This window comes from Pelecanus crispus, chromosome 19 (assembly GCF_030463565.1).
Source record: "Pelecanus crispus isolate bPelCri1 chromosome 19, bPelCri1.pri, whole genome shotgun sequence".
In the NCBI taxonomy this organism is placed as follows: domain Eukaryota; kingdom Metazoa; phylum Chordata; class Aves; order Pelecaniformes; family Pelecanidae; genus Pelecanus; species Pelecanus crispus.
The window spans coordinates 8,504,444-8,528,932 of record NC_134661.1 but is presented as its reverse complement, the minus strand read 5'-3'; the positions used below and the strand labels follow the sequence as shown (position 1 = coordinate 8,528,932).

The window sequence follows — 24,489 nt, the reverse complement described above, 5'->3', positions numbered from 1 at the left end:
CCGGCGGGCGGTGACCACCGCCCCTCCCGCCAGGGGGCGGCGCGGCGACGGCGCCGCTCTAGCCGGCCGGGGGCGCGCGAGGCGGGCGGGTCGCCATGGCGACGGCGGGGCGGGGCGAAATGGCGGAGCAGCGGGCGCTGGAGGTGAGCGGGCGGGGGGCGGCGGGCCGGGCCCCGCCGCCGCCGCCTCATCGCGTCCCTCCGCCTAGACCCGCCTCGTCGAGAACCAGCCGTACGACGAGAGCCTGGAGCTGCCGGAGACCGAGGAGGCGGGCGGCGCGGCGGGGACGCCGGTCGGGGCCCGCTCGCCGCGGGCGGGGGGCGCGGGCCGCCCCCGGGGCTCCCGCCGGCCGGGGATGCCCGGGGCAGGCGGCGGCGCGGCCGATCGCAGCAGCGACGAGGAGCGCAGCGGCGGCAAGGTAGGCGCGGGGCCGGCGGCGGGCGCGGCGGCCCGGTGAGGCCACCCGGTGAGGCCCGGTCCCTCTCGCTTAGGAGGAGGAGGCGGTGGCCCCCTCAGCCCCCCCCGCCACCCTCAGCGACGACGAGGATGAGGACGACGACGACGACAACTCGGAGGATTCCTCCGAAACCGACTCGGAGGACGACTCGGAGGAGCACGGGGCTGCGCTGGAGGGGTAAGTGGCGGGACCGGACGGAAGAGCCGGGGTCCAGTGCCAGGCGGTGCCGTATGGGCCCATTCAGCTCCGCTGGCGTGCTCGTCGTCCTGCGAAGGCGAGCATGGCTGTGGGCATCGGGACAGGCAGCTCCTTCCTCCTCATACCTGGGCAGCCCAGGAAGGAGGTTCCTTCATGCGACGAACTGCAGCCACCCAAGGCGGCTCCTCAGACAATCCCCACGCCCTGTTTTGCTCTGCCAACGAAAGGCACAGCTGGGAACGACCAAAGGTGTCAGCCAGCCTCCTGTCTCGGCTGGCAGCAGCTGCCTGAGAAAGAGAAGGAACATCTCAAACGCATTATTCGCCTCCTGATAATTCTCCTTTTCCGCCGTTTTCAACTCCAAACCCATTACTAACTCCCCTAGCTGTTGTCCCAATGACTGCCTTTGTGCAGATCACTTACCCAGCTTTTGACATCCCCTAGACAAGTCTCTATAATCACAAGCGACAGCTGAAGCGCTTGTTTTGGCTAGGAGGCCCAAGGCAAAATGTGGCCTGATAGTACTGGTCGCGTGCAAGAAGACTTTTTTAAAGAGGACTGACTACCGTCCTTTGTGATCTTGCACAGTTGGGTCCCAGTTCCTGCTTGCACAGAACCTACCACACGTTAATCTTTGCCCGCATTTCTCTTCCTTTCCTTAGTGACTTCAATCTAGCAGATTATGACTACCTGCCAGTATCGTCTGAAATCAAAGAACTCTTTGAGTACATCAAGAGGTGAGTGGAAGGGGCTTTAGCCGACTCTTGGCTCTCCTTTGTGCCAATTGTTGCAGCAAGTTTTGCAGGACAGTTCATAGTCACCCATGCTGCGGCGGTGGTTTTTTTTTTTTTCCCAGGTACACTCCCAAAACGATAGAGATTGAGCACAAACTGCAGCCTTTTATTCCAGACTTTATTCCTGCAGTTGGAGACATTGATGCGTTCCTAAAGGTACCGTCGCTTCAGGTTCCTCTGCACCCTCCTGCCACACGAGCCGAAACGGAACGTGGCATCGGTGCGAGAGGGGCACTGGAGGCCGACCCGTCCCTGCAGCGGCGTGTGCCCTTGCCCCGTGCTGTCGGGGATAACATTCTAGAGACCTGGGAAACTGCGCTCAGTAGCGGTTCAGTCGCCTCTCAAACAGCACACACATAATTAGGGGCGAGGGCTGTGTTTGCCCTTGTCCAACACCTTGTGCTTTTCAGGTAGCACTGTACTCACATCTCATATTCAAGAGAGCACACCTACCAATTCCTTTCAGGGTCTGATTTTTAAACCACAGGGAGGCTCTGCACAAAACAGCCCAACCTTTCCCCGCCTTGGACTCCTGTAGAAAACAGGGGCTCTGTTTATCTGCAGGTTCCCCGTCCCGACGGCAAGCCTGATAACCTGGGCCTGCTGGTCCTGGATGAGCCGTCGACCAAGCAGTCAGATCCCACCGTGCTCTCCCTTTGGCTGACAGAGAACTCCAAGCAGCACAACATCACGGTGAGTCGTGGAGAGGGAGGAGGCACTTGCTGCGCACTGGCTGTAGCAAAAACATTGCATTTTACTCTTACTTTTGTCTGTGTGGCTACAGTGTTGCAGCACAACTGATAACTTGCCTTTAAAAGCAGAAAAAACTAACCTTTTTCTTTAACCCACAGCTTTAAACTGCAATGGATCTAAGCCTTGCTTCAGGCAAGTCTTGGTACAGACTTTGGATCTGTTTCCTTCAGGTGAAGTTTTGTTTCCCAGCTGCTCTTCTGTCTGCAAAAATAGCGTGGTATAGCGCAACTAGGAAAGAGAAAGCGCATGGTTAATCAGGAGCGAGCACAGGGTTTGCAAAAAAAGCCCCAAAACACCACGAAGTGCTTCCAGGTTTGTATTTCTGTTTCTAGCAGCAGATAAAAGTGAAGAGTTTGGAGAATGCAGAGAAGAACCCCAAAGCCATTGACAGCTGGATTGAAAGTATCAGCGAACTGCACCGCTGCAAACCGCCTGCCACGGTCCATTACACCAGGTGAGCCGTTACGACGGCTCTGCTTCACACACGCTCGTACAGTGTAAGCTCAGCTTAGCGGGAGGCTGGCAGCAAAGCCTAGGGGCGCTGAGTAAAACTCTCAAAATACCCCAGAGAGGGAGAAGATGTGCTGATTTTCAGGGTAGTCATACCATGCGTGCGTGCGGGACGCTCGGTGTCCCTCTCTGCACTTCTCTTTCCCTGCCTAACTTGAATTAGTTTAACAGCTAGCACTCAGAACTTGCAACTTAGCAAGCTTAGGCTTGTTTTGATAAATAAAAATGCCCACGTTGCCCCTCGGCAGACGGGCTGATGTCTCTCAGCTGGTTAGAGCAGAGGCTGTCCCGTTTACAGCGGTCTGGCAATGGGAAGCCATTTCAGTCGCCTGTGATCCTGAAGACCACATTCTTTGCTTCCCTGGCAGGCCAATGCCTGACATTGAGACCCTCATGCAGGAATGGTCGCCGGAATTTGAGGAGCTCTTGGGAAAGGTACGTTGTCCGAGCAATAGGCAGTTAGCTCAGTGCGTGCTGTTAGAAACCACCTTCTGTGAAAGCTGGGTTCCTGTTCCCTTTTGAGCTCTTTGCCCGCAGCCCGGCCCGTTCAGGTTCATTCCGACTCACCATTTCTCCCTTGCCGGAAGACGGGGGAGCAGCCTAACGCCCGAATTCCTGGCTGCTGCCCGGGTGGCCTCTGCGCTCAGCCCGAGGTCAGCATGTGCTCTCGGGCTCTTGCCGCGTGGGAGCAGAGCTGACAGCCCACTCTGTTCCAGGTGGGCCTCCCGACTGCAGAGATGAACTGCGACCTGGCCGAATACATCGACATGATATGTGGTAAGCGGGGGAGGCTGTGCTGAAGACGCAAGCGTGCTGCTGGCCTGGCACTGTCTCACTTAAAGCACGAGACCTCTAGGTGCAGGCTCAACCCCGAGTAGCCAAGATCATTCTCTGGTGCCTTCAGCAGGAAGCAGGCTCTTGTACTGCAAGCGCCTGCGGTCTTTGATGAGCAAAGGCCCGAGTAATCGGGGGCAGCGGGACGCTCAGCCTTTACTTACAGCACCCTGTGCAGGGCGGTGCAGCCTGGACGCTCTCACACGCTTTTGCTTTCTCTCGTAGCTGTTCTGGACATCCCTGTGTACAAGAGTCGGATCCAGCCTCTGCACGTCCTCTTCTCCCTCTACTCGGAGTTCAAGAACTCGCAGGTAAGCGACTCCAGGCAGGCACCGCTCACCCAGCTGAAGCGCTGCAAAGCCTCTCTCCTTACGTTCGGCTTTGCTGCGCTGTGGGTGTTTGTAAAGGGCTGGTAGGCCATGACAAAGGGGTCCAAAGAACATTGTCTAAGCTTCTCATTTCCCTGGTACCTCAACGTTACACAAGCAGCCTCTGACTTGCCACAAGGCTGGGATGCTGTGTTGTTTAACAGTCCAGCATAAGCCCAGAATGCTTTTCCCACTGAAGTCAGGGCGACTGCTGAGCACACAGTGCACACAGAGCAGGAGTGGCTTGCGTTTTCAGGCATACGCCGATTCATGAGAGTTGAATCTTTGCACTAAGGCATTCTTTCCCCTGCAGCATTTCAAGCCCCTGGCTGATGGGAAGAAGGGCAGCAGCCCGCCATCCAACCCACCTTCACAAGCGGCAGACGCCGAAGTGTTAAGCTTTACTTGAAGCTTCACGTTAAACCCTCGTTTCCTGGCTCAACATCTGCCGCTGGATGTCGAGATTTGACCAAAGCAGCCTGCGAAGCAACGCACAGCACTTCAGAAGCCTCCCTGCTGAGCTGTTCTGCATTCGTAGAGTAGGACTTTACTCATCGCATTTATTGCAGAAGCTGCCTAATGGCTCCATTTTTGACTTGTCCCCAAGCAGTTCAGCGTTAAGCTCTTCCCAAAGACAGGCTCCCTGTGCCACAGACGCTGCAGAGGCTCCTCGAGCACACGCTACAAGTGCTGCAGCGAGTGGGAATAAATTCTGTGCTCAAACACAACACTCAGATCTGCCCAGTGTGTTCCAAGACCTGATCTGGGGATTCCAGTCTCTTCTGCCCTGTATTATTGATGCCCTTTTTCTAGTCTCAAGCCCCTTAGCTACTGCCAAGGAGAAATAACCAGCGCGGCACCACACAGACGTTTGAGTTGAGTTTATTGCTGTTGGGATGGCGCTCTCCAGCCCCTGCCATGCTGTCTGCCCGTCTGCCGCAGCTCTGGCAGGGGCGGAGAGGAGGACGGAGCAAGCAGGCCACGAACCTGCTAAAGCAAGGCCGGTGCTTGGCCTTACCCCAGGAGGAATCGCAGTGCTAGCAGCTTGGCAGAGTCAGGCTACGAACAGCTTTGATGTGTTTTGGTTATAATATTCTATTTGTAAAGTGCAGGGGCTACATAAAACCAGGGCTAACAGCACAGCTACCCAGACCTGCAGTATGTAGCTTAACGTATAGCCAGGGGCTGGTCGGTGCCCGCCACCCAGCACGGCCTCCCCGGCACCCTCGGCTGCGCTTCGCCAGAGGCTGGTACGTACCTGGCACCGGGCAGCCCTGGCTCACGGGCACCACACTGCGTCTCACAGCCAGATCTCGTCGCTGCTCACGCTGGGCATTTTGTAGATGCGCCCGGACGTCGGGAGCTGGACAAAACCTGCAGGCCAAAGCCGGCTCGTTGCTGTCGCCTTTCGGGGCAGCCATAGAGGCTGGCGTCCCAAGCAGCATGGTTTTCATAGAATCATAGAGTCGTTTAGGTTGGACAAGAGCTTTAGGATCGCCCAGTCCAACCATTAACCTAACACTGCCAAGGCCTCACTAAACCAGTTAAGGGGAGAGTAGCAATTTCATGTTTCCTGGCTCGGTAGCTGGATTATTTTTGAATGAAAGTAAAAACTAGGAATCATTAAGGTTGGAAAGGATCTCTAAGATCATCAGCCCAACCATCACCCTAACACCCCCATGCCCACTAAACCATGTCCCAAAGTGCCACCTCTGCCCGTTTTTTGAACACTTCCAGGGATGGTGACTCCACCACCTCTCTGGGCAGCCTGTTCCAATGCTTGACTACCCTTTCTGTAAAGAAGTTTTTCCTAATATCCAATCTATAATTAGATTGCCCACCAGCACCCCCTCACCCAGCTTGCTGAGGACCAGGGAGTTCTCCAGCTCCGGCAGGGCACTCTCCTCTCCCCTGGCACCGGCTCCCACATCCTTGGGGGAAGCTGCGGGGCGGAAAAGGGGGGAGAGCTGGGACATCTAGCCCTCACCTTAGGCAGGACCTGTGACCCTGCATGTCCCTCTGCACCGGCACCTCGGGGTCTTACCTCCGGCATCCTGCGTGAGGTCACCAAGGCGCAAGTCGGGCGGCAGGGACCGGGTCTGGCGAGGCAGATGTGCACCCTGGGGCTGCGGGTGCTCAGAGCCGCTGCAATGGGAGCACCGGCTGAGCGGGCTGCTCCCTCCCGCTCGCCCCTTACCTGGCACCGGCTTGGCCCGGCGGCATGCCAGGCACGCGGCGCAGGAGCCCAGGCTGAGCAGGGTGCCCAGGGCCAGGGCTGCTCCGACGGCAACGCCCAGGAGGGGCAGCTCCACGCGGGCATCCAGCAGACCTGCACGGGCAGCGCAGCCCCCTCAGCAACCCCTCCGCAGGGCCGCTGCTCTGCGCTCGCCCCCCACCCCGACACCTACCTGGGGGCAGGAGGGAGGCAGTGGCAACACCCACGCTGTTGGCAGCGCTGACAGAGAAGTTGCCGGTCGCGCTGCCGAGGTGGACGCGGAGCGAGTGGTTGGCCAGCCCCGGGTAGCGCGTGGCGCCCAGGAGGAGGAACTCGGAGGCGTTGGCCATCATGTGCCCGTCCTGGTCCACCCAGGTGATGCTGGCGGGCGGGTTGGCTTGCACCAGCACGAAGAGCACCAGGAGGAGCCCGGCACCCTCGACCTCCTGGTAGCGGGCATCTGCCCGCAGGATCTCCGGCTTATCTGGGCAAAACAAACACAGGCAGTGAGACGAGCAGGAGGAAACGGGGTCAGCACAGCCAGGAGCACAATTTGTCTCGCCAGGAGCCGGGAGCGCTCATCAGCTGTGTTTGCACGGGACCGACAAGACGCTGCCCCGCCATGGCTGCGACAGGTGCAGGTCATGGTCCTGCTCCAGCCGGGCAGCAGCCCCACACGCCCTCCCCACACCTCTGGCCCGGGCCGGGCCGGTGCTGCGGACCTTACACTGCACGTCGAGGAGGACAGAGGCGTTGTAGGTCTCCCCAGAGGCCGGGTCCATCAGGGAGCAGTTAAGCTCGCGGTTGGTGCGCTGGGCGGTGAGGGTGAAGGTGCTGGTAGTGCCCGCGGCTGAGCAGTTTGCCTCCTGCTTCCGGCCGTCGAGGTACCACGCCAGCGCAGCGCCGGGGGCTAGCCGGGGGGCCCGGCAGGTGAAGGCACGGCTCTCCTCCTCCTGCAGCGTGCACACTGCCAGCGGCTGCCCATCGATGGTGGGGCCCGGCTCCCCCAGCCCTGCCGGAGAGCCCGCGGTGCATCAGAGCCGCAGCGGCATCCTGCTGCCGGAGCTGCATGCCGGAACCCCGCCACAGCCTCACCTGCCGAGCAGAGCACCGGGACACCGAGCAGCAGCAGCAGGTGGGTGAGGGCAGCCCCCGGCCAGGCCCTGGGACGCCCCATGGCACGCTGGCCGTGCTCAGTGCTAGGAGAGAGGCAGCTGGAGCAGGGACACAGGACTGTCCCTGCGCCGGGCCCACGGCATCCCGGCACGCAGCAGGGCCGGAGGATGCGGCCAGGCTGCACCTTACCTGGAGCATCGCTGCCACTGCGTCCAGCCGAGCCTGCACTGCGGCTCTGCGCCTGGGCCCCGGCACGCAGGGCCGTGGATGTGGCGCAGGGGCGGTCCCCGGCACGGCTGCGAGCATCCCTCTCGCCGGGCCCCCGCAGCCGCCTTCCCCGAGCAGGGCCGATGCTGCGCACAGCCGCTGCGGCAGGGGGGTCGGTCCCGCTGCCCGGGTGGCCCCCGAGCACGGTGCTGGTGCACGCAAGCGCAGCCAGAGACCACCCAGGCAGAGCAAGGGATGAATGTCCCTGTGCCACCCACCTCCCCTCTTCAACGGAGCGGGGCTCAGCACCCTGCTCAGCCCAGCCCGGCACCCACGGGGCCGCCTGTCTCAGCGGGGCTGTGCACGCATGGAAATAACACCACAACCGCCCGCAACGCCGCAAGCAGAACCGAAGTGCCAGGGACACAGGGAGGTTTATTGGGGGTGGAGCAGAGCCGAGACAAAGCAAGGCACTTGGCTGCTTCCAGTCCCCTGCTGTCAGCCAGGAGGAGGAGGAACAACAACAGGATCTCCGGCACAGGAGATGGCACGCTGCCTTGCCCACCTTTGGCCCATCTCACTCGCTCCCGGTGCCAGCGGGGTTGCGCAGCCGCCCCAGCATCTCGCAGAGCATCTGGTTGCAGAGCGCCGAGTAGGGGTTCAGCAGCACCAGCTGCCGCCGGGCGAAGGTGCTGCCCAGCCGCGCCGCTCGCTCGAAGTCCCGCCGGGCGTCATCCTCGCGAGCTTGCAGCCGGTGGATCAGGCCGCGCTGCACAAAGCTCTGGCAGGCGGCACGGCCACGGCCCCGGCTCAGGCGGATGGCCGTGTCCAGGTCCTGCAGGGCGCCTGGCCGGGGAGAGAGACGTGTCGGGGTGGGCTGGGGGAACTGGGGGGCTGCCCGTGACCTGGCCGCACCGGTGCTGCTCACCTGCCACGTCCCCCCGCAGCCGCAGGGCCTGGGCCCTGTTGTTGTAGCCCGAGGCGCGCTCGGGCAGCAGGCGGATGGCCTCGCCAAACCTCTCCAGGGCCGTGCTCACGTCTCCTGACTCGGCGGCAGAGACACCCTGCAGCTCCAGGTCCCGGACCTGCTCCAGCAGCTCCGGTGCGAAGGCGTCCCCTGCGGCGGCGCAAAGGGGAGCCCTTGGCCGGGGAAGCAGCCAGCGCCGGGACGCAGCCCCAGCGCCCACCCTGCACCCCCCGTCCCGGCCCCGGGGCTGCTCCCTGCCCGCCGAAGCCTCCCTCCTCTGCCTGCCCGCCCGCGGCAGCACAGGGACCCCGCTGCCAGATTCCCGTGAGAACCCCACACGGCGTTGCCTCACCTTCCTCCTGGGTGTTGTCCTCCTCCTCCTCATCCAGCCCAGGGATATCCCCAAATGGGGTGCTGGGGTTAAAAATGGTCTGCAGGACAGCCCTGTCGTTCGCCGTGGCCATGGTGCCCTCTGTGCCGAGACCCCCGCGGCCAGGCCGCAGGGCGCAGGCGGTGGCCTCCAGCAGGTTAATGTTCACACTGCCGGCACCGCTTCACCCTTCCCCATCCTATCCCAGCCCCGGGACGAGGCCCTGCCGCCCGGCCCGTTCCCGGAGGCAGCAGCCCAGCTGGAAGACCCGGGGCTTCCCAAGGTGACCCGCGGCACAGCGGCCGCGGCAAGCCGAGCGCCTCTCCGCCGAAACCCCACTGCGGCCTGGGGGCGGCCAAGCGGCCCCGAACGCCCCGCGCAGCCCTCGGGCGTCCACTGGCCCGGGGCTCCCGGCACCCCGGGGCTTTCCGGGAGGAGAATTGGTGACACGGCGGGGGAAGCGGCTTCTCAGCCCTCAAGAAGAAATGGAGAGCAGCCCTCTGCAGCAATAAACTTGACATGTTTATTAATTAAACTATCACTTAAATAAAAAAAAGTGCATAGAAAATAAACATGTTTAAAAACTCCTTTGTTTTTTTTTTGTTTTTTTACAACTATGTACACTTTTTTATTTTTACATTCAGTCTTTTGCAGAGCTTTCAGCATTTTTTTTTAACTATTAAAGTATTTCCTTCTTCCCTGTGACAGGGAATTAACACTGATGTACTTTAGACACGTTTCCTCTTTTTTTTTTTTTTTTTTTTTTAAAAAAAAAAACCCAAAACCAACCGGAAGCTTGGAAGAACACAAGAAAAAAAAAAAAAAAAAAAGAAGAGATTTGTTATACATGATAAGTTGCCAAGAAATGTATTTCTAGAACATAACCTTGCCTTTGCAGAGCTTTTTTTTTTTTTCTTTTTCTTTTTTTTTTTTTTTTTTGAAACAATTATTCACCTACCTGTATTTACTAAAGAGACTGTTAAGTTCAATAAAAGAAACACCACAAGTATAGTTCTCGGTTGATAGACAAAGCTACTGTACCTCGTTAAAAAGATACCAGGAAAGCACAGAGCACATTTTTTTTTTTTTTTCCCCCTATATGCAGGTGGTACCCCAAACATTCATAACCAAAACGAGAGGAAGAAAAGGAAGAAACCAAGTTGTACAAGTACTGACCGGTAACAAGAAGGGCCGGGAAAGGCCGAGCTGCCCGCTCCCGGCTCCCCGGCGGGCCCCGGCAGCCCTCGCCCCAGCAGCCGCCAGCCGGTGGGGAACGCGCGGTGCGGCTTTCCCGGCCGCCGTTAGCAACTGTAACACAATCCTTACCTATAGTGTTAAGAGAATTAAAAGCCATGGACCGATACTGAACTAGGCTTCATTACACGGTGCATTACTATATTAGTTCCTATATATATCGTATTTATAGTTATAAAAAAAACTTGCGAGTGTTGAGAGTGGACCAGTAGTATGGGTTTGAATGGCATGATTCTGCACAAAGACCGTCTCGCTGAAGAACCTGGTATTGCTTTGAAATGAAAGAAAACCAGAAAGAAAAGATACCCAGCCCTTTGCAATGACCCGCTTTTCCTTTTAAAAAAAAAAAAACAAAAACACGTAGGTTTGTACAAAGAAAAATAAACGCCCTAAGGTTCCTTTTTTTTTTTTTTAAATTTTTTTCTTTTTTTAGTATTTTCAGATACCGTGATCGGTGTCAGTCCTTATAAAATATACATTCATACACGGGGAAGCTGCGCTGCGCTCACCGCCAGCCTGGGCAGGATGGGGTCGAGGGGCAGGTGGGCGCCGGCGAGCCCAGGCGCTCGCTGCCACGGCTTCTCCCTCGTGCCGAAGGGCCCGGGCTCGCCGCGAGGCGCAGCGCAGCTTCCCGGGGGTACAGACAGTTTCACTGGCCACAGCGGCTCCCGCCCAGGCAGCCGCGACGGGTATAGCAGCAAAGCGGACAGCCAGCCGGACCCGCGGGCTCGGCCGGGCCTCGCGGGAGGAGAGATGCCTGGCGCTCGGTTTTTGGGGGGCTCCCGCCGCACGCCGTGTCCCGTCCCCCCCCTCCTCCCCGCTTTGGGCAGCGCTTCCCAGCAGCCGGAGCCTCCTCCCACAAGCCAGGCAGAAGGAACGGATCCACTTGCCAGGGAAGACGCTCCTCCTCCGTCACCGGGACGCGGCGGCAGCGCGGGCGAGAGAAAAGGCGGCGGAGCTGAGCTACTCGGAAAAATTCACGGGCTTCGCCAAGGCGAGGGCCGTCCCCCAGCACTGCCGTCAGAAACAGGAAAGGAAAAGGACTGAGAGCAGCCGTGCCCGGGGACGTGGGGCCGAGATCCCCCGGCACGCGCGCTTCGGCCTCCTCAAGGTATGTGCGTTCCCAAACTGTCAGTGCATCAAATCATCTCAGTAACAAATGCAGCGTCAATTTGACTTTTCTTTCAACAGTTATCACCAAATAATCACCACACAGTGCAATAACGAAAGGAAACCGGCAGTTCCCGACCCTCCGAGCGCCGAATTTCGTTCTCAGACCAGAGGAAGAGGTCTCGGGGCCCCGAAGGGCACGGATTCGGGGTGCCCCGCTGCAAGCACCGGGGAGCCAGCAGGCGCTCCCCGTCCCTTCCCCACCGACTGCCGACGCTGTTTCGGAGCAGCCCCGCCGGCTCCTGGAACGGCTGCCGACCTACCCACAGGGACAGCTTGGAAAAGCGAGGGCGCTCCCTGCGTTCCCTTCTCCACGGGAAAACTCATCTGCCTTCGAGAGAGAGAGACTGCGGGACGAGGCGCGTGCCCCGGGCCAGCCTCCCCAGCAAAAGAGGTATCGAGGGTCAGGTCTCTCTTGTTTTTTTCCTCGTTTTTCCTTTTTAAATACGCAGAGGATGCCAGCGCGGGGCAAGGCAGAATCACGCCTCCTGCCTGGGGGCACGGACGGTCATTTCCCCCAGAGAGTCAAATTCCTCCTAAGCTGGGCAATTCTCCCTCCCGCTCCCATCTCGACAGGTAAATAAAAGTTTAAGGTCCAGCCAAACCTCCTGGAAACAGTTACTGAAGTCAAAAAGGCAGAACAAGAGTGAAAAATAAAAATAAAGTATACCCCCCCCTTCTCTGGAGAAAGGATCAGACTGTGTCCAGCCAGGTATTTCCTATAACCGTCCTATGAAAATAAAAAAATCATTATAAAGAGATTCTCTTAAATTAGGATAATACCACTGTTTAAAAAGCCTCGTCATAAGTGCTTTCCCCTATGAAGTGCTTCTGATAGAAAAATATACAAAATATATTTACATTTATAAAACCTTAAATACTAAACTGTAAACAGAACAGAGTAAAATCCAATGTTGTCATTTGTTAGGCTTGGGGCTTTTTACTTCTTTCTCTGTGTTTTGGTTTTGGAGGCACGGAGCAGACCCAAGGAGGAGGATTTACGCTACCCAAACCAGGACGATAGTGTCTTTTGATTCGCTTAAACCAAGCTCGGTTCCTCAGCTACAGCAATTGCAACCGTGCCGATCGCTCGTTTATCTCCTATGCGCTTCTGGACACTGCGTGGCGCAGACGAGGCTGGTTAGTGTTTGGCCTTGCCTTGGCAGGGAACTTACGCTCCGTTTCGACGCCTCTTCCCGTGCCTTCCAGGGAAGACGACGTGACTAGACCCGGAAGAGGGACCATGACAGGCACCTGCCTACGGGATCGCTCCTTTGTCTTCCCGCCTGGCCCTCGGACGCCGTAGTGCGGCCGAGCGGAGCGGATCCCGTGGGAGCCTCCTCCGCACGGGTCCTTCCTAGCTCCACTCTACAGCGGTACGTGGCTAACCCCGGAGCCGGCTCTCACTCCCCATCTCTCCCTAGAGTCGCCTGGCCCTCTGACCAGCTCCGCGGTGGCAGGGACCGCCAGCTGGGTAGAGGAGGAAGCCAGCTGCTGGAGACAGGACCGGGGAAAGGACCGCTTCCCTCCTACAAAGCCAGAGAGGGAGGGCGCTGCTGAAAGGAAGCCTTCGCTCGCAAAGATCTACGGCGCCGTAAGTGCTGGCACAAGCCCTCTCTCTGCCGAAGGACGCCAGGAATTCCCCTGCGCTCAGGCAGGGATTTCGGAGCGAAGCGCTAGCCAAACCCTTTCCAGTCCAGCTGCGGGCTGCTCCGTTCCGCTCTCCCCGGTTCGGCCTCCCTAGATGAAATCAGCCAAGCCAGACCCGCACCACGCACCAGGCCCCTGCACCACGCAGTACGCCGGCTGACTCGCAAATAGTGTTTTGCAGACGCATAGCACAAGGAACCAGAGACACGCGCGCAGTCCTCGGGGCAGCTGGTTGGTGGGGTGCAGTCTCTCTCCCTAGGAGGAAAGCTCCCTCAAACACTGTGCTACCGAACTTCTGACACAGCCCTCGAACGAGGCGGAGAACTCCACGTTCAGCACTCCGAGCCGAGGGACAGAGAGGCACAGGACCCGCCATCGCTCCCCCACGCTTGGGCCAGCGCCGACCTCCCCTCCTCTCTCCCGCTCATTAGCCCCACGCTGAGAAACAAATACCGGGGGCGGGGGGAAATGAGAATAGCAAAAACATAATCACGCTGAGGATCTTCTCCAGTCGCCCGTGTCTTTCACAAGGGTAAGTGTGCGCATGCGAGACATGAAGATGTGGACTCTGACAGAGAAACGCAGCCGCCAGTCAGGTCCCTGAGCCCAGCCGATCTTCATTCCTGCCTCTGGCCTCCCCGTCCCATCGGAACGGCCGGGGAGGGACTCACTTGAAGCTCTGGTTCGCCCCAGGCCCCTTCAGGGCTCGCTTGCAGCTGACGGAAGTTCTAGTTTAAAAACTTCCTGCACTTCTTGGCGCCGCAGTTACAGGGCAGTTTGTTGCTGGCGTCTTCAATGGGGAACTTGTAGTCGTACGTGAGCTCTTCCCCTCGGTAGATTTTGCGCATGGCGAAGATGACAATGTGTTTCTGGCCATCGATGTTGATGACCCGGGAGTAGCAGTTGGGCTCACAGGAGTGATTGATGAAGCGGGCCGCGTTCCCGTGCATGGTGGCATCCACCACTTCGGAGTCGTCAATGCGGAACATGTAGCAGCCGATCCCCTACGCAGGGAAGACAGGAAACGGGTTAGGTCAGGGAAGTGAAGACAGGGCCACCCTAGCAGACGACCTAGCTCGTTACAGCAAGCAAAAGTCAAGCCCTTAAGAGTATCTGCAGCCTCTCCTCACTCGCCTTCATAAGCTCACGCTTGAATGATTTCATCCCTGCGCCCTTTGGATCTGCAGCACTAAGACTGGGCCGAGACCCTTCCCAGCCCACAGGAGGAAATAAGAAGCGCCTCTGGAGCTCCAGCAAGAATGGAAAGAACCCAAGAAGTCTGTAGTCCCAATTCATGATGTTCCAAACGTGGTTTTCACATAAGCCTGTCCTACCTTCACAGCCACTTTCTACTTCTCCCAAACTCTTTAAGAACTTCTACGAAAGCCCACAACTCACCTTACTGTCGTAGTATTTCTCTCGTTTGTCAGTGAGGATGGAGCGAATGACATTGCCTGAATATTCGATCACCATCTCACCTGCATCGATGTTCCTTTTGCAGAACAGACCCCGGCCATGGATGGGAGACCTAGAAAAGCACCAAGATAAGCGGATGTTTCAAACCATACAAGCGAAGCTCAGAAACGTAAGATTGCAAACGCTGCAGAAAACAGGTTATCCATTACAAGAATCACTGCGGTATCATTATTCTTCTCTAACGTAACACTAACAGGAACAATACTAGGTCTCTGCTGCCCGCTCCTGAGCGCATGCCTTAGCTGTCACCAAGGCAAGGCAGCAAGGTATAAGTAGTTTGTGCTGAGGATTACTTTTCACATACATAACTTGGGCGGGGAGAAGGAGGAGGGGAAGACCCCCAAAACTGCTTTTTCCCCTCAATTTTACAGTCTGACTTCATTGAAGGTTTCCAGTTTTCACCTTTCTCTGTCCCAGCGGCAGAGGTACCAGAGCAAAACCGTACCTGTAGACACCAACCGCCTCCTTGGAGGTCTTCTTCAAGTGTCGGAAGCGCATGGGCATTGGCAGATCCATACTAGTCGCCCTCCTAGAACAAAGAGACGCTGCTAAGTGATGACCTTTATTTGAGAGTCTGTGCCGTGTATTACCCGGGATACTTTCCAAGCTATAATAATTTAGACACTGTGACACTGCAGCCCACTGAGAACACAATCAAAATTAATCCAGTGTTTCTCTGTATATGCAAAGGATTATTTCCTTCTTTTTCTGCCCAAATTCTCGTCAGATTGTTTTACATTAGCAAGGAAAAGAAACATTCAAAGGAAGACTGGTCTGGTGGTCACCTTCAGCTGTCAGTTCTCTTGCTATCGCAGGACTCTCCTCTATATTTGCTAGCGCTTGGTAGCTTTAAACACCACCTCAAAGAACACAACGCGTAACTAAGCCCGACCAGCTCCTTTTAACACCACAGCATTATTTTCCCCTTTGAACCTTTAAACCCTGCTGCATACCGAGCCGATTTGAGCTGTACTTCTTCCTCTTCCTCGTCATTTGGGTTGTATTCTGGTGGCTGTCGGTGTTTAGAAGCCAAGAAATTGAACATATCAAATGCAGATTTCCTGCAATTTCAAGAGAGGAAAGGAAGTTTGTTTTACTGACTGAAAATAAACACATGGTTGCCACAACAGTTTGACATGTTTACTGCTTTACGCCTTCTCGGGTCTGTCCTCTCCTAAAGCCTTCTATGCATCACGGTAACACACAACAGTTTCTGAGAACCGCAAATAAAAGCATCAGCCAGGAAAGCTTTGTTAAACAAAGCGGCGGTCAACGAAGCGGCACGGAAGAATGTACAGACTCAGAAGATGCCATATAATTGATTTACACGAGAAAGTTGCTAGCATTTCTTGTTAACCGAGAGCTTCAGTGCTGTAGAGATTTGTTGCTTATGCCCTGACATGGAGTTAGTTAATGGAGCAAATGTTAACCTTAACAATGACAAAGCTCACACTTGCCTCAGGTGGACTTCAGCCCTAGCAGAGCCATGTGGATTCAGAGGAGGTTCATTGGCCTCCTCTGGCTTATGAAATCTGAACTTGTAGTTGTGGCAGTGCTTTGCTCCGTACAGTTGCTCAATGAGGAACACAACAGTATCGTGGATAATCCCCAGCATCCTCAAACCATTCACACCTGGAGCAAGAAATAGAGCGCAACAAAAAAACCCAACTGACAATGCAGACTTGGAGCAGGAGGATACAGAAGCTTGTTAAATGCAACTTTTGTGCTAGCCTGCAATTTTCATAGAAGCACTGTATTAGCTAGCTCATTCCCCGTAAGAGTTTTCAATCGTTTCACCAGGAAGAAATTCTCCTCCATAAAGCAGTTTGCAGCTGAACTGAAACTCTTAAGACTCTGAACCCTAAGACGCTTGCAGAAAGATCTGTTTGCTCTCACATGTTCCAAAGCGTGGCAGAAATGAGTTTGGCACTAGATCTTACCTGCAAAAGACAGCTGTTTCAGGCGGGCATTAGAACGGGCTTCTTGAACTTTGTCAGTCAGTGACTTCCAGGCATCTGCAGTCACACAAACAGAAGACAAGATAGTGAAAGAGTATCCGAGCGCTGGGCACTGAGGATTGCCAAAACAGGTGCCTCACTATGCCTCTTATTTTGCCGCATCTTATCAGGTTTCCAGTGAAACAACATACCATCAGTAGGCTTCTATGTATGTGTGCAGTATGCCGTTTTCCAACAGAATGCTCATATTTAAATAAGCTAATTGGAGAATATGATGTTTGCATCCTTTCATGGGCCATAAATTAAGATCCTTGGCCCCAATTGCTTCCATCCTCTCCAAAATTCACTTTGGCATACAGGGAAGGAAATGCCTTCAGCAACTGGTCTGGAGGAAAAGTCTAGGTACCCTACCGCCTGATCCACGCTGACTATTTCTTGACAAAATACCATTCAACACCATCGGTCAATCGATAGAACAAAATGGGACAATGATTAAAAAAAACCCCCAACCACCAAACTTTTTCACTATAATCCAGACATTGCTAGGAACTGGGATTGCTCTGGGGCTGTAAATCAAGAGGTGTGGGTTTTTTCTTTTTTTTAAATCTATAAAAAAAATGCAAGGAACAGGTCCTCAGAAGTCATAATTTTACTTCTAGCAAGGAAAGCTAAAACCAGTACAACCAAAACCGCACAGTTCTCACCTTCAATGCTTTCTGCGCAGATTTGAAAACCATCATCACTAGAGATCTCAAAAACCAAACCTTTCTTTGGTTTCTTCTCACCAAGACACTCTTTCCTCTTTTGTTCTTGCTGAAGCCAAAACATAAGTGGGGAGCTGAAAGTGCTCTCTTCTTCCTCGAGAGCTTTTGAGCCTGGAAAAGACAGAGGCCAGCATGAAGACGGGAACTGGGTAGAATAAATGTTTTTCCTGCTGGTTGTTCCACAACCAAAAACTATTTACTAACTTTCTTTTTGACCAGTAAATCCACCCAAGAAAAAAAAAAAAAAATCTAGACAGTGTTTTGGTAAGAGTGTGAAATCTCAAGTGCCGAAATTTCCGTAAACTAAAAACAGACACAAAACTATTTGTCCATTATCTATTAATAGCAAACAAACCCTTCCTCCCTTCAAAGCAAGAATATCATGGCTACTAGCTCTGAGATTTTTCCTGAGAGAACGAGATGCACAAAAATAAAAACTTCAAGGTACTGATTTCCCAGTCCTGGAGAATCCCAAGACTCGGTGCTTTTGAAGAAGCGACATACCTGCATTTTCTGGCTCATTTGTTGAGTTCTGTGTTGACTGAGATTCTGGGAGGACTGCCGTTTGCCTTTGAGAGGGAAGGAAGCGAACATGAAGAAAAATGTTTAACAACCTACCTCATTTCCTCACCAGCCCTGAGCACTCACCTACAAAATCTGAGAACTAGACAGAGGTACAAGAGCCTTTTTCCAGATCGAATGTTCTAACATCAGTTCAATTGGAAACAAACAAGTAAAAAGATTCTACTCAGCAGCATTTATTTTTGAGGCATCTATCAGCCGGTGGGTAGCAGTCTAATTTAATACAGTCTGTGACCTGTTCTTTGTATCAGCACTACTCAGTAATAAGGCATATGCTAACATATGATCAGCCAAAACTGTATGAATAGTTTTGTTCTCAGAAAGCAGTAAGCTTCCCAGAGCTATATGCAACTTAATTTCAAAAACGGCTCCATATTGCAACTAAATGTGATCGCTCATTCCAGACTGAAAGCTCCCAAGATATTTTAACTAGCAAAGTAAGACTTCTTGCATTCTCTGTGTAAATTTCCTTAAGCTCAAGCGAGCACAATCTGATGGGAAGGTCTGCTTAACGCTTACCCTGCAGACTGGCCACACGGTTTCTGTGATGGCTGATCTACGCTGGCTGTGTCCTGTGTATCTGCCTTCGTAGCAGGAGTCCTGGAACAAGAAGGTTTAGGAACGTTCAAAATACCTGCCAAGCTACATGTGCCATAAACGAGACTGGAAAGCAGTAACAGAACCACTGGGAGCTGCCACGAGTGATTCAGCAGTTCGGGAGAACTACAGAAGCAGGAATAACTGCTCCTAAGATACGAGGAACCAGATCACACTTCCAGCATCACATCAGAATCAAGACTTGCACTTCAAGAGGAAGGAGGAGCATGAATCTGGGTGCAAGAGAAACACGCCTGAGCAAACATAAGTGACGAGCTCAGAGGTCAAGAGGTGCATGGTGGAATGTGGAAACAGCTACAGAAAACGCTTACAGACTAAAACAAATTGGCAAGTGTCAGCAACCCAAAAGAGCTATTTTAAAAGGTTAAGGCTGCCTCAAGAGTTTTGGACTGACAGTTTAAGAACCAGACCTATTACAAGACATTAAGATGATCAAGGAATTACACGAGTGACGCGCAGTATTTCTCTGTTACCGAAAGCTGGACATTACTGTCTTTTAGTACCAGCAATCGTTTGGAGAGTTTGCTCAGGCAGCCAGGATTGAAAGTCAGCGGTGCAGCGTCTTTGGTGAAATGTGTAATTGTTGGCAGTGTGATACTAAGACACAGCTATGGACTGCATCGATGAAACTGTCTAGTTTTGCATGTAAAACACAGACCGGCAGCTCTTATTCTCCCTACAGATCTGTATTTCAGAGTCAATTCAAATGTCATTTTTATTTAAGGTCCGGAAAGCAATCCTCTACCGCGAGAGACAAGCGCACGCTCTGCTGTTCTGAAAAAGTAGGGGGCAAGATTCTCCCCGTTCTCCCAGTTCCTCCCCAGTCCCTCTTGGCTGTAGGGACTAAAGAGGAGGGAATAGGGGCAGGAAGAATAAACTGCACGCTGGAGAGACACTAAGCACACAGAAACTGGCATGCAGTTTAAATTCTATAATCAGAATGACCAAGGTAACACCATAATAGTGTGCCACTTCGGTGCCTTAGCACGCTGCTGATAGCGCAATTAAAACTGCTAGAGCACTTACACACGTTAACAACATAAATGAATAGAACCCATCACCCTTCTGAGTGCCATTTCCTCTAGTGATAGCTCTCAAACACTCGTTTAATTTGCCAGAGCTGTCAACAATGAATAAAGTCCTCATAACCCCGATCCTCAAAGTCTTAGGTTTTTCATCCTTCCCCTTCCAGAGGTAAAAGTTCTACTAACTCCTTTAGGGAGACTTGCTTTCTGTTGGCAGCTGGGGTTTTTACCTTAGAAATTATCATTCAAAAGGAAAATTTGCTGTAAAACTAGCGCGAGATCCTTCCTTATACTGTTACAAAACCTCAGGGATGAGCAAAATCAAACATTTCTCTTACCCTGTAGCCGAGACCTGGGGTACAGCAGTGGCCCCTCTATCGGGAACGTGTGCTTCAGAGGAACCAGTCCACATGTGAGAAGTTTTGTGCTTCTTTCCATTCCCTTTGTCTAACGATGGCTGAATGCGTTTGATTTTCGGCTTCATTTTCGTGGGACCCAGCACAGAGCTGCTGGCAGACTGCTGACCGGATGACGGGGAGCCTCCAGGAGATGCTGAACTAGCATGCATCACTGACGAGGAAGCCTTGTTTTGTTCGAGTCCGGTATTATTGGGAACATCAACCAGCTGCGGAAAGCTCGACAACTGCGTGGTTGCCGAAGCCGTGCCAAGGTCCAGCTGGGAGGAAGCAACCCCGGTTTTGCTGGATAAGAGTTGTGTCATATGCTGAAGCTGGTAAGAGCCTTCTGGGTCAGTAGACGACGGAGCAACCGTCATGCCCATCGTCTGCGCTGAAGGCAGAACGCATATGCTCGATGCAGCTGTCATCGCTGCCGTAGACGGAGTTTGGGATGCTCCCAGTTGTGAAAACATCCCAGAACTGGGCGGTAAAGTCACGTGCTGCTCCTGAAGACCAAGGCTTTGCTGACTGGCTTTGATCAGGAGGTTGCTTATCGAACCAAGGTCCCCTAATAATCCAGGGCTAGTTAACGTTACCGAACTTTGTCCCAAAACATGACCAGGAACCGACCCACCGGTAGTAGGGGCTGCTGTGGCCTGCATGGATACGACGTTCAGCACTGAGGAACTCGATCCTAGGCCGGATACAGGCCCCGCTGGGAGGTGACTGGCATCTGGCCCGATAACACTGGGAGACGTGCCGACTGCAGTAGTGGTCCCACCTTGCGGGAGCAAAGATGTTTGCTCGAAATACATGACCCCAGACTTGGACCTTTTGATAATATTGGGGACGGTTCTATGGGATGTTGAATTTGCAATGGTTCCCAAATCCAATGGGTGGTTGGAAATTTGGGAAGGAGCAAAATTGATTAAGGTCATGTTGGAGACCATATCGGGAGGAGCTATAGTAGAAGGGGTTCCAGAGGGAGCCAGCTTTTTATTCTTCCGTGACTGCAGACGAGATATGGGCCGTTTCTTGCCCATGGCGGCAGCTGGTGTAGGAGCGGTGGTACCAAGGTCTGTCCTCTGACTAGCTTCAGACACTAAGAGCTGAGGATCAGGCGGTGGCTGCACACCGATCAGAAGACCTGGCGAAGGACTGCTGATGTTTGGTGGGAAGCCAGTCTGAGTGGCTGTGGAGAAGGGGTGCATATGCTGGTGATGGGACATGGGCAGCAGCCCCTTGCTCGTGGGAGGGAATAATGACTGAGAGGACGGCAAGCTTGGATTTAATCCTGTGGTCAGGGTGAGCCCGCTCCCCATGGGCCCCAGCACCGAAGCATTGGTCTCCATCACGCTCTGTGCAGAACTAACAGAAGGCGTTAACTGTATCTTTTGAGTAACGCCGTTGGGAAGAGTTTGGAGGACGTACAGCGGCTGCATGTTTTGATTGACTACCAGAAGTTTTTCTGCAGCTGGCTTGAGGTGGGGTGGCGTTGTCTGCACCGCAGCGTTGGAGATCTGCGAAGGGCCGGGACTGTCCGTGGAGTTTGGCACGTACTTCTGGCTCTGGAGGGGAACAGTGGGCGATACCGGCACCTGGATACCCGGAGTCCCGCTGTTTCTCGTTAAATCCTGGTTGCTGCCATGTCCTTGCTCAACGGGGCCGCAGGGTGGGCTGGCTATATGCTCTGCATCTATGTGACCCTGGATGAAGTGATCGGGAGTCATGTGTCCTTCGGGGCTCGGGTCTACTCCTGGACTCAGGAGAGCTGTGTCACCTTCCCCCGAGGCAGATTTTTCTGTGACCGTCACTCTCTTCTCCCCAGACTCCGTGGAAGGCAAAGCAAGCATTGACCTCTCTCCCGAGGAGGAGAGCGAGGACTCTGAGATGACGGCGAGCCTGTTGTGATTTTGGCTGGGCACTGTCGGGCTGCGAGTGGTCAGAACAGAGAGATCGGAAGGAAGCTCCAGCGGCAATTCAAACTGCTCCTCCGCCGATATGGAGGAAGAGACACTGCTATCCACCGGCTCGGCGGTTGGCAGCTGCTGGGAGAACACCTCAAACAAACCCATATCCTTGCCACGGTTGCTGTCGAGACCTAAACCTTCTCCAAGCGTTAGAAGTTCAGATGATGAGGACTCTGGACTTTCTCCCAACGCCTGCATAGACGGCGTGTTCTTTAGTACAAAGTCCATGATGTCAGAAGGGAGGATGTTCCCACAGTCATCGCTGTTGTTATTGTCAGAGTCGGATTTCAGAAGTTCTGTGTTAAAAGTGTCCAGTAAGTTCTTGTCAGAAGGCGTGCTTGCGTGAGCCCGGCGGCCGGTTTCCAACGAGCTCAGCTGAGCTTCCAGCGAATCCTGACCTTGCGCTTTAACCCTGCTCACAGGATGGCAGTTATCAATCTTTGGGTCAGTTTTGTGGACAGTGGAGCTCTTGGTGACTTGTACTTTCTCTCCAGCTTCTTCAGTTCTATCTAGCTTTAAGTTCTCGGTTCCGTTTTCTTTACCGCTCCTTTTAGTTACTTGACTGACTTTTCTTGTTGTTGCTGTGACACTTGTATCGCTTTCAGTTCCATCATCGACACCGTCTAGCTGTGAGATTTTTGGAAGATCGCACTGCTCCTCCTCCCTGAATAAGTTATGGGATGCAAGCCTCTCCTCCGTGTTCGAGGAAACCACCGTTCTAGTGAAATTATAGTAGTATAAGTCATCTTCATCTGATGTGCTCAAGTCATCCGCGCCATCCACTTGTCCTTCTGCAGACCGCTTCCCTCGCTTCTTCCCAGTTGAGTTACTGTAGAAGGGAATATCTTCCTCGCCGTAAGACCTCACGCCGTACAGAGGAGTCAATCCAAAGAACATGTTGGATCTGGCCCGAGCGCTTCTCCGTGGATACCTCCGCTTGTACGAGCTTTCTTCTTGAGCTTTAGATCCATCCTGGAGCATCAAGTTGTTATCTTGAACGGGCAAATTTTCATACGCGTTATTTTGAGATTCCTGTGCTGGCGCTTCGTTTGGACTTCCCTGAACTACAGCGTTATCTTCCGGGCTTTCCGAAGTTGAGGAGGGCTCCGCCAAAGCAGCCAGTTCTGCTCCTGCAGGCTGAGGTTCAGCATCACTTTCCTGCTGTGTGTTTTTAGACTGGTTTTCGCTTTCCATCTTGAGAGGAGTCAGGGTGACTTTAACGGTGCGTTTTCTAGGTGCCTGCGATTCCTTAGAGGCCACTTCGACCTGTGCTGCAGAACCTTTAGACGGCCCCTGTGAAGATGGAGACTTCTCGCCAGCTTTTTCAGCAGGAATATTATTACATAACCTCTGGCTAATTTGTTCAGTTGCCAAACCCTGATTACCAAATTCTGGTTTCAGGTTTCCTTCATCACTGCCTACCGCTTGACTTGAATCTGTAAGAGATTTCAGGGAATGCTTCTCTTTAAAACTATCTTTCATTAACTTTTTCCCCTTCTGACGCCTGTCTCTAGGGGCAGAAACTACCTGCTCGCTTGCTGCAGGAGATCTGCTATTTACTCCAGCAGACTTCAAGGTCTTCGCATCCACCTCATCAACCACAGTCGTTTTCTCTGGCTGTACAGGTTCCACGTGCTGATCTCTGTCTTTCCTTGGGCCTCTCTGATGCAAAGGTGGAAAGGATATTGCTTCTTTGGAAGAAAACGATCCTGAACATTCTTGAAAGGTTCCTATTTTAACATTCATTTCCGTGCCCGATGAACTGGTCGGTTGAGTGGACATTTTGGAGTTTCCTCCAGAAGCAAAACTATGAGCTGAATAATCTGGGTCCTTTGAGGTCAGCGTTTTCATCTTCTCTCCCTTAGAAGGCGCACCTTTGGCTATCAAATCTGAACTGCTAGGATGTTTTCCTTCCGTAGACTGAGATGCATCCAGCTGGTAAGTTTTACTTCCACTTGTAGCCGCTGCCTTCTGGGAGCCCGAACTGGTAGAGCAACTTTGAACTGGAGCGCTTGGAGTACCTGCATTCGCCGATCCCACAAAGCGGTCGGTACTTTTGATGCTCGGTTCGTGTTCTGAAGAGGACCCCACGCTGGAAACTGAAGATATGCTGTGCCTGGAGTAAGTGTTCGCAGCTCGTGTAGGGGAAATCATCCGGAGTTTTGATTGCTGCTGTGACAAAGAGGAGGTGCTATGCCTCCTAGAACCAATGCTCTTAAGTCCAGAGGATAATAAAGGATCTCCTACTGTCACTATTTCATGGGTCACTGGGGTAGGACTTCCTGAGAAAATAAGGCAAGAAAGACTGTCAAGTGATCTGAAACCTTCACAATCAATGCATACCCAATTCCTTCACCAAAACACAAGAAATTAAAAACCAGCAAAACCTTTCAGCCAAATAGCATTAACATAATGCTGCTTGAGACAGGTATTAAAAATCTGATACCGTCAACCAGTATTCACCACGCAGAGTTGACAAGTTTCTATCTGAGGGTTCCGTACCTCAGCTTTAGCTGTGAATTTTCAACATCAGTTTGAAACAAAATGCGACTCATACATACAGAAATAGCAGCTGAATTACAATACCAGATTTCCGATTCTCTCTGGAAAAATACCAACTGAGATGATTAAGTCCCTAACTTATGTTACAGCTCTTCTGTATTACTGCTATTATATTACCCAAACACTGCTTTCTTCATCCCAGGGAAATTTTTCAGTTGTACACTTCCTGACAGGCCACCTCTATTGTATATTTTCAGAACTTTACTTCCCTCAAACCTATTGCCATTTCACTATTTTCTCTAGAAACAGAAAACTAAACACCACGTTCTGAGT

General features: G+C 53.4%; 4 protein-coding genes across 5 annotated transcripts in view; 1 reads left to right on the top strand and 3 right to left on the bottom strand.

Annotated features, from left to right (window-relative positions):
• Window positions 1-119: 119 nt before the first annotated feature.
• On the top strand, window positions 120-4,392 carry IFT46 (intraflagellar transport 46). Its single transcript, XM_075723295.1, has 11 exons — window positions 120-143; window positions 209-418; window positions 495-634; window positions 1,318-1,392; window positions 1,512-1,605; window positions 2,014-2,142; window positions 2,535-2,656; window positions 3,081-3,147; window positions 3,429-3,489; window positions 3,772-3,857; window positions 4,228-4,392. Exons 1-11 carry the CDS (start codon window positions 120-122, stop codon window positions 4,321-4,323), a joined length of 1,104 nt encoding a protein of 367 aa, XP_075579410.1. The 3' UTR covers window positions 4,324-4,392.
• An 822-nt stretch (window positions 4,393-5,214) lies between these two features.
• Window positions 5,215-7,306, bottom strand: TMEM25 (transmembrane protein 25). The gene is given in 7 exon segments (XM_075723348.1): window positions 5,215-5,288; window positions 5,779-5,856; window positions 5,959-6,243; window positions 6,323-6,704; window positions 6,706-6,755; window positions 6,857-7,205; window positions 7,208-7,306. Coding segments are annotated over 7 exon segments (1,317 nt in total).
• A 723-nt stretch (window positions 7,307-8,029) lies between these two features.
• On the bottom strand, window positions 8,030-8,883 carry TTC36 (tetratricopeptide repeat domain 36). Of its 2 annotated transcripts, none has more exons than XM_075723367.1 (3): window positions 8,752-8,883; window positions 8,381-8,696; window positions 8,030-8,298 (listed from the first exon to the last, which is right to left on the bottom strand). In XM_075723367.1, exons 1-3 carry the CDS (start codon window positions 8,881-8,883, stop codon window positions 8,030-8,032), a joined length of 717 nt encoding a protein of 238 aa, XP_075579482.1. The 2 variants fall into 2 exon arrangements, with proteins under 2 accessions (XP_075579482.1, XP_075579483.1); XM_075723368.1 differs by having other exon boundaries at window positions 8,381-8,569; window positions 8,772-8,883.
• A 2,044-nt stretch (window positions 8,884-10,927) lies between these two features.
• The window catches only part of KMT2A (lysine methyltransferase 2A), a 49,319-nt gene continuing 35,757 nt past the window's right edge, over window positions 10,928-24,489 (bottom strand). Inside the window, exons 27-36 of the mRNA XM_075723334.1 lie at window positions 19,625-23,936; window positions 18,163-18,243; window positions 17,566-17,630; window positions 17,002-17,172; window positions 16,280-16,354; window positions 15,797-15,971; window positions 15,293-15,400; window positions 14,785-14,868; window positions 14,262-14,391; window positions 10,928-13,867 (exon numbers count right to left, since the gene is read on the bottom strand). Of these exons, the coding sequence (XP_075579449.1) occupies window positions 13,592-13,867; window positions 14,262-14,391; window positions 14,785-14,868; window positions 15,293-15,400; window positions 15,797-15,971; window positions 16,280-16,354; window positions 17,002-17,172; window positions 17,566-17,630; window positions 18,163-18,243; window positions 19,625-23,936 (5,477 nt within the window). The 3' untranslated portion in view covers window positions 10,928-13,591. The remainder of the gene's footprint in view (window positions 13,868-14,261; window positions 14,392-14,784; window positions 14,869-15,292; window positions 15,401-15,796; window positions 15,972-16,279; window positions 16,355-17,001; window positions 17,173-17,565; window positions 17,631-18,162; window positions 18,244-19,624; window positions 23,937-24,489) is intronic.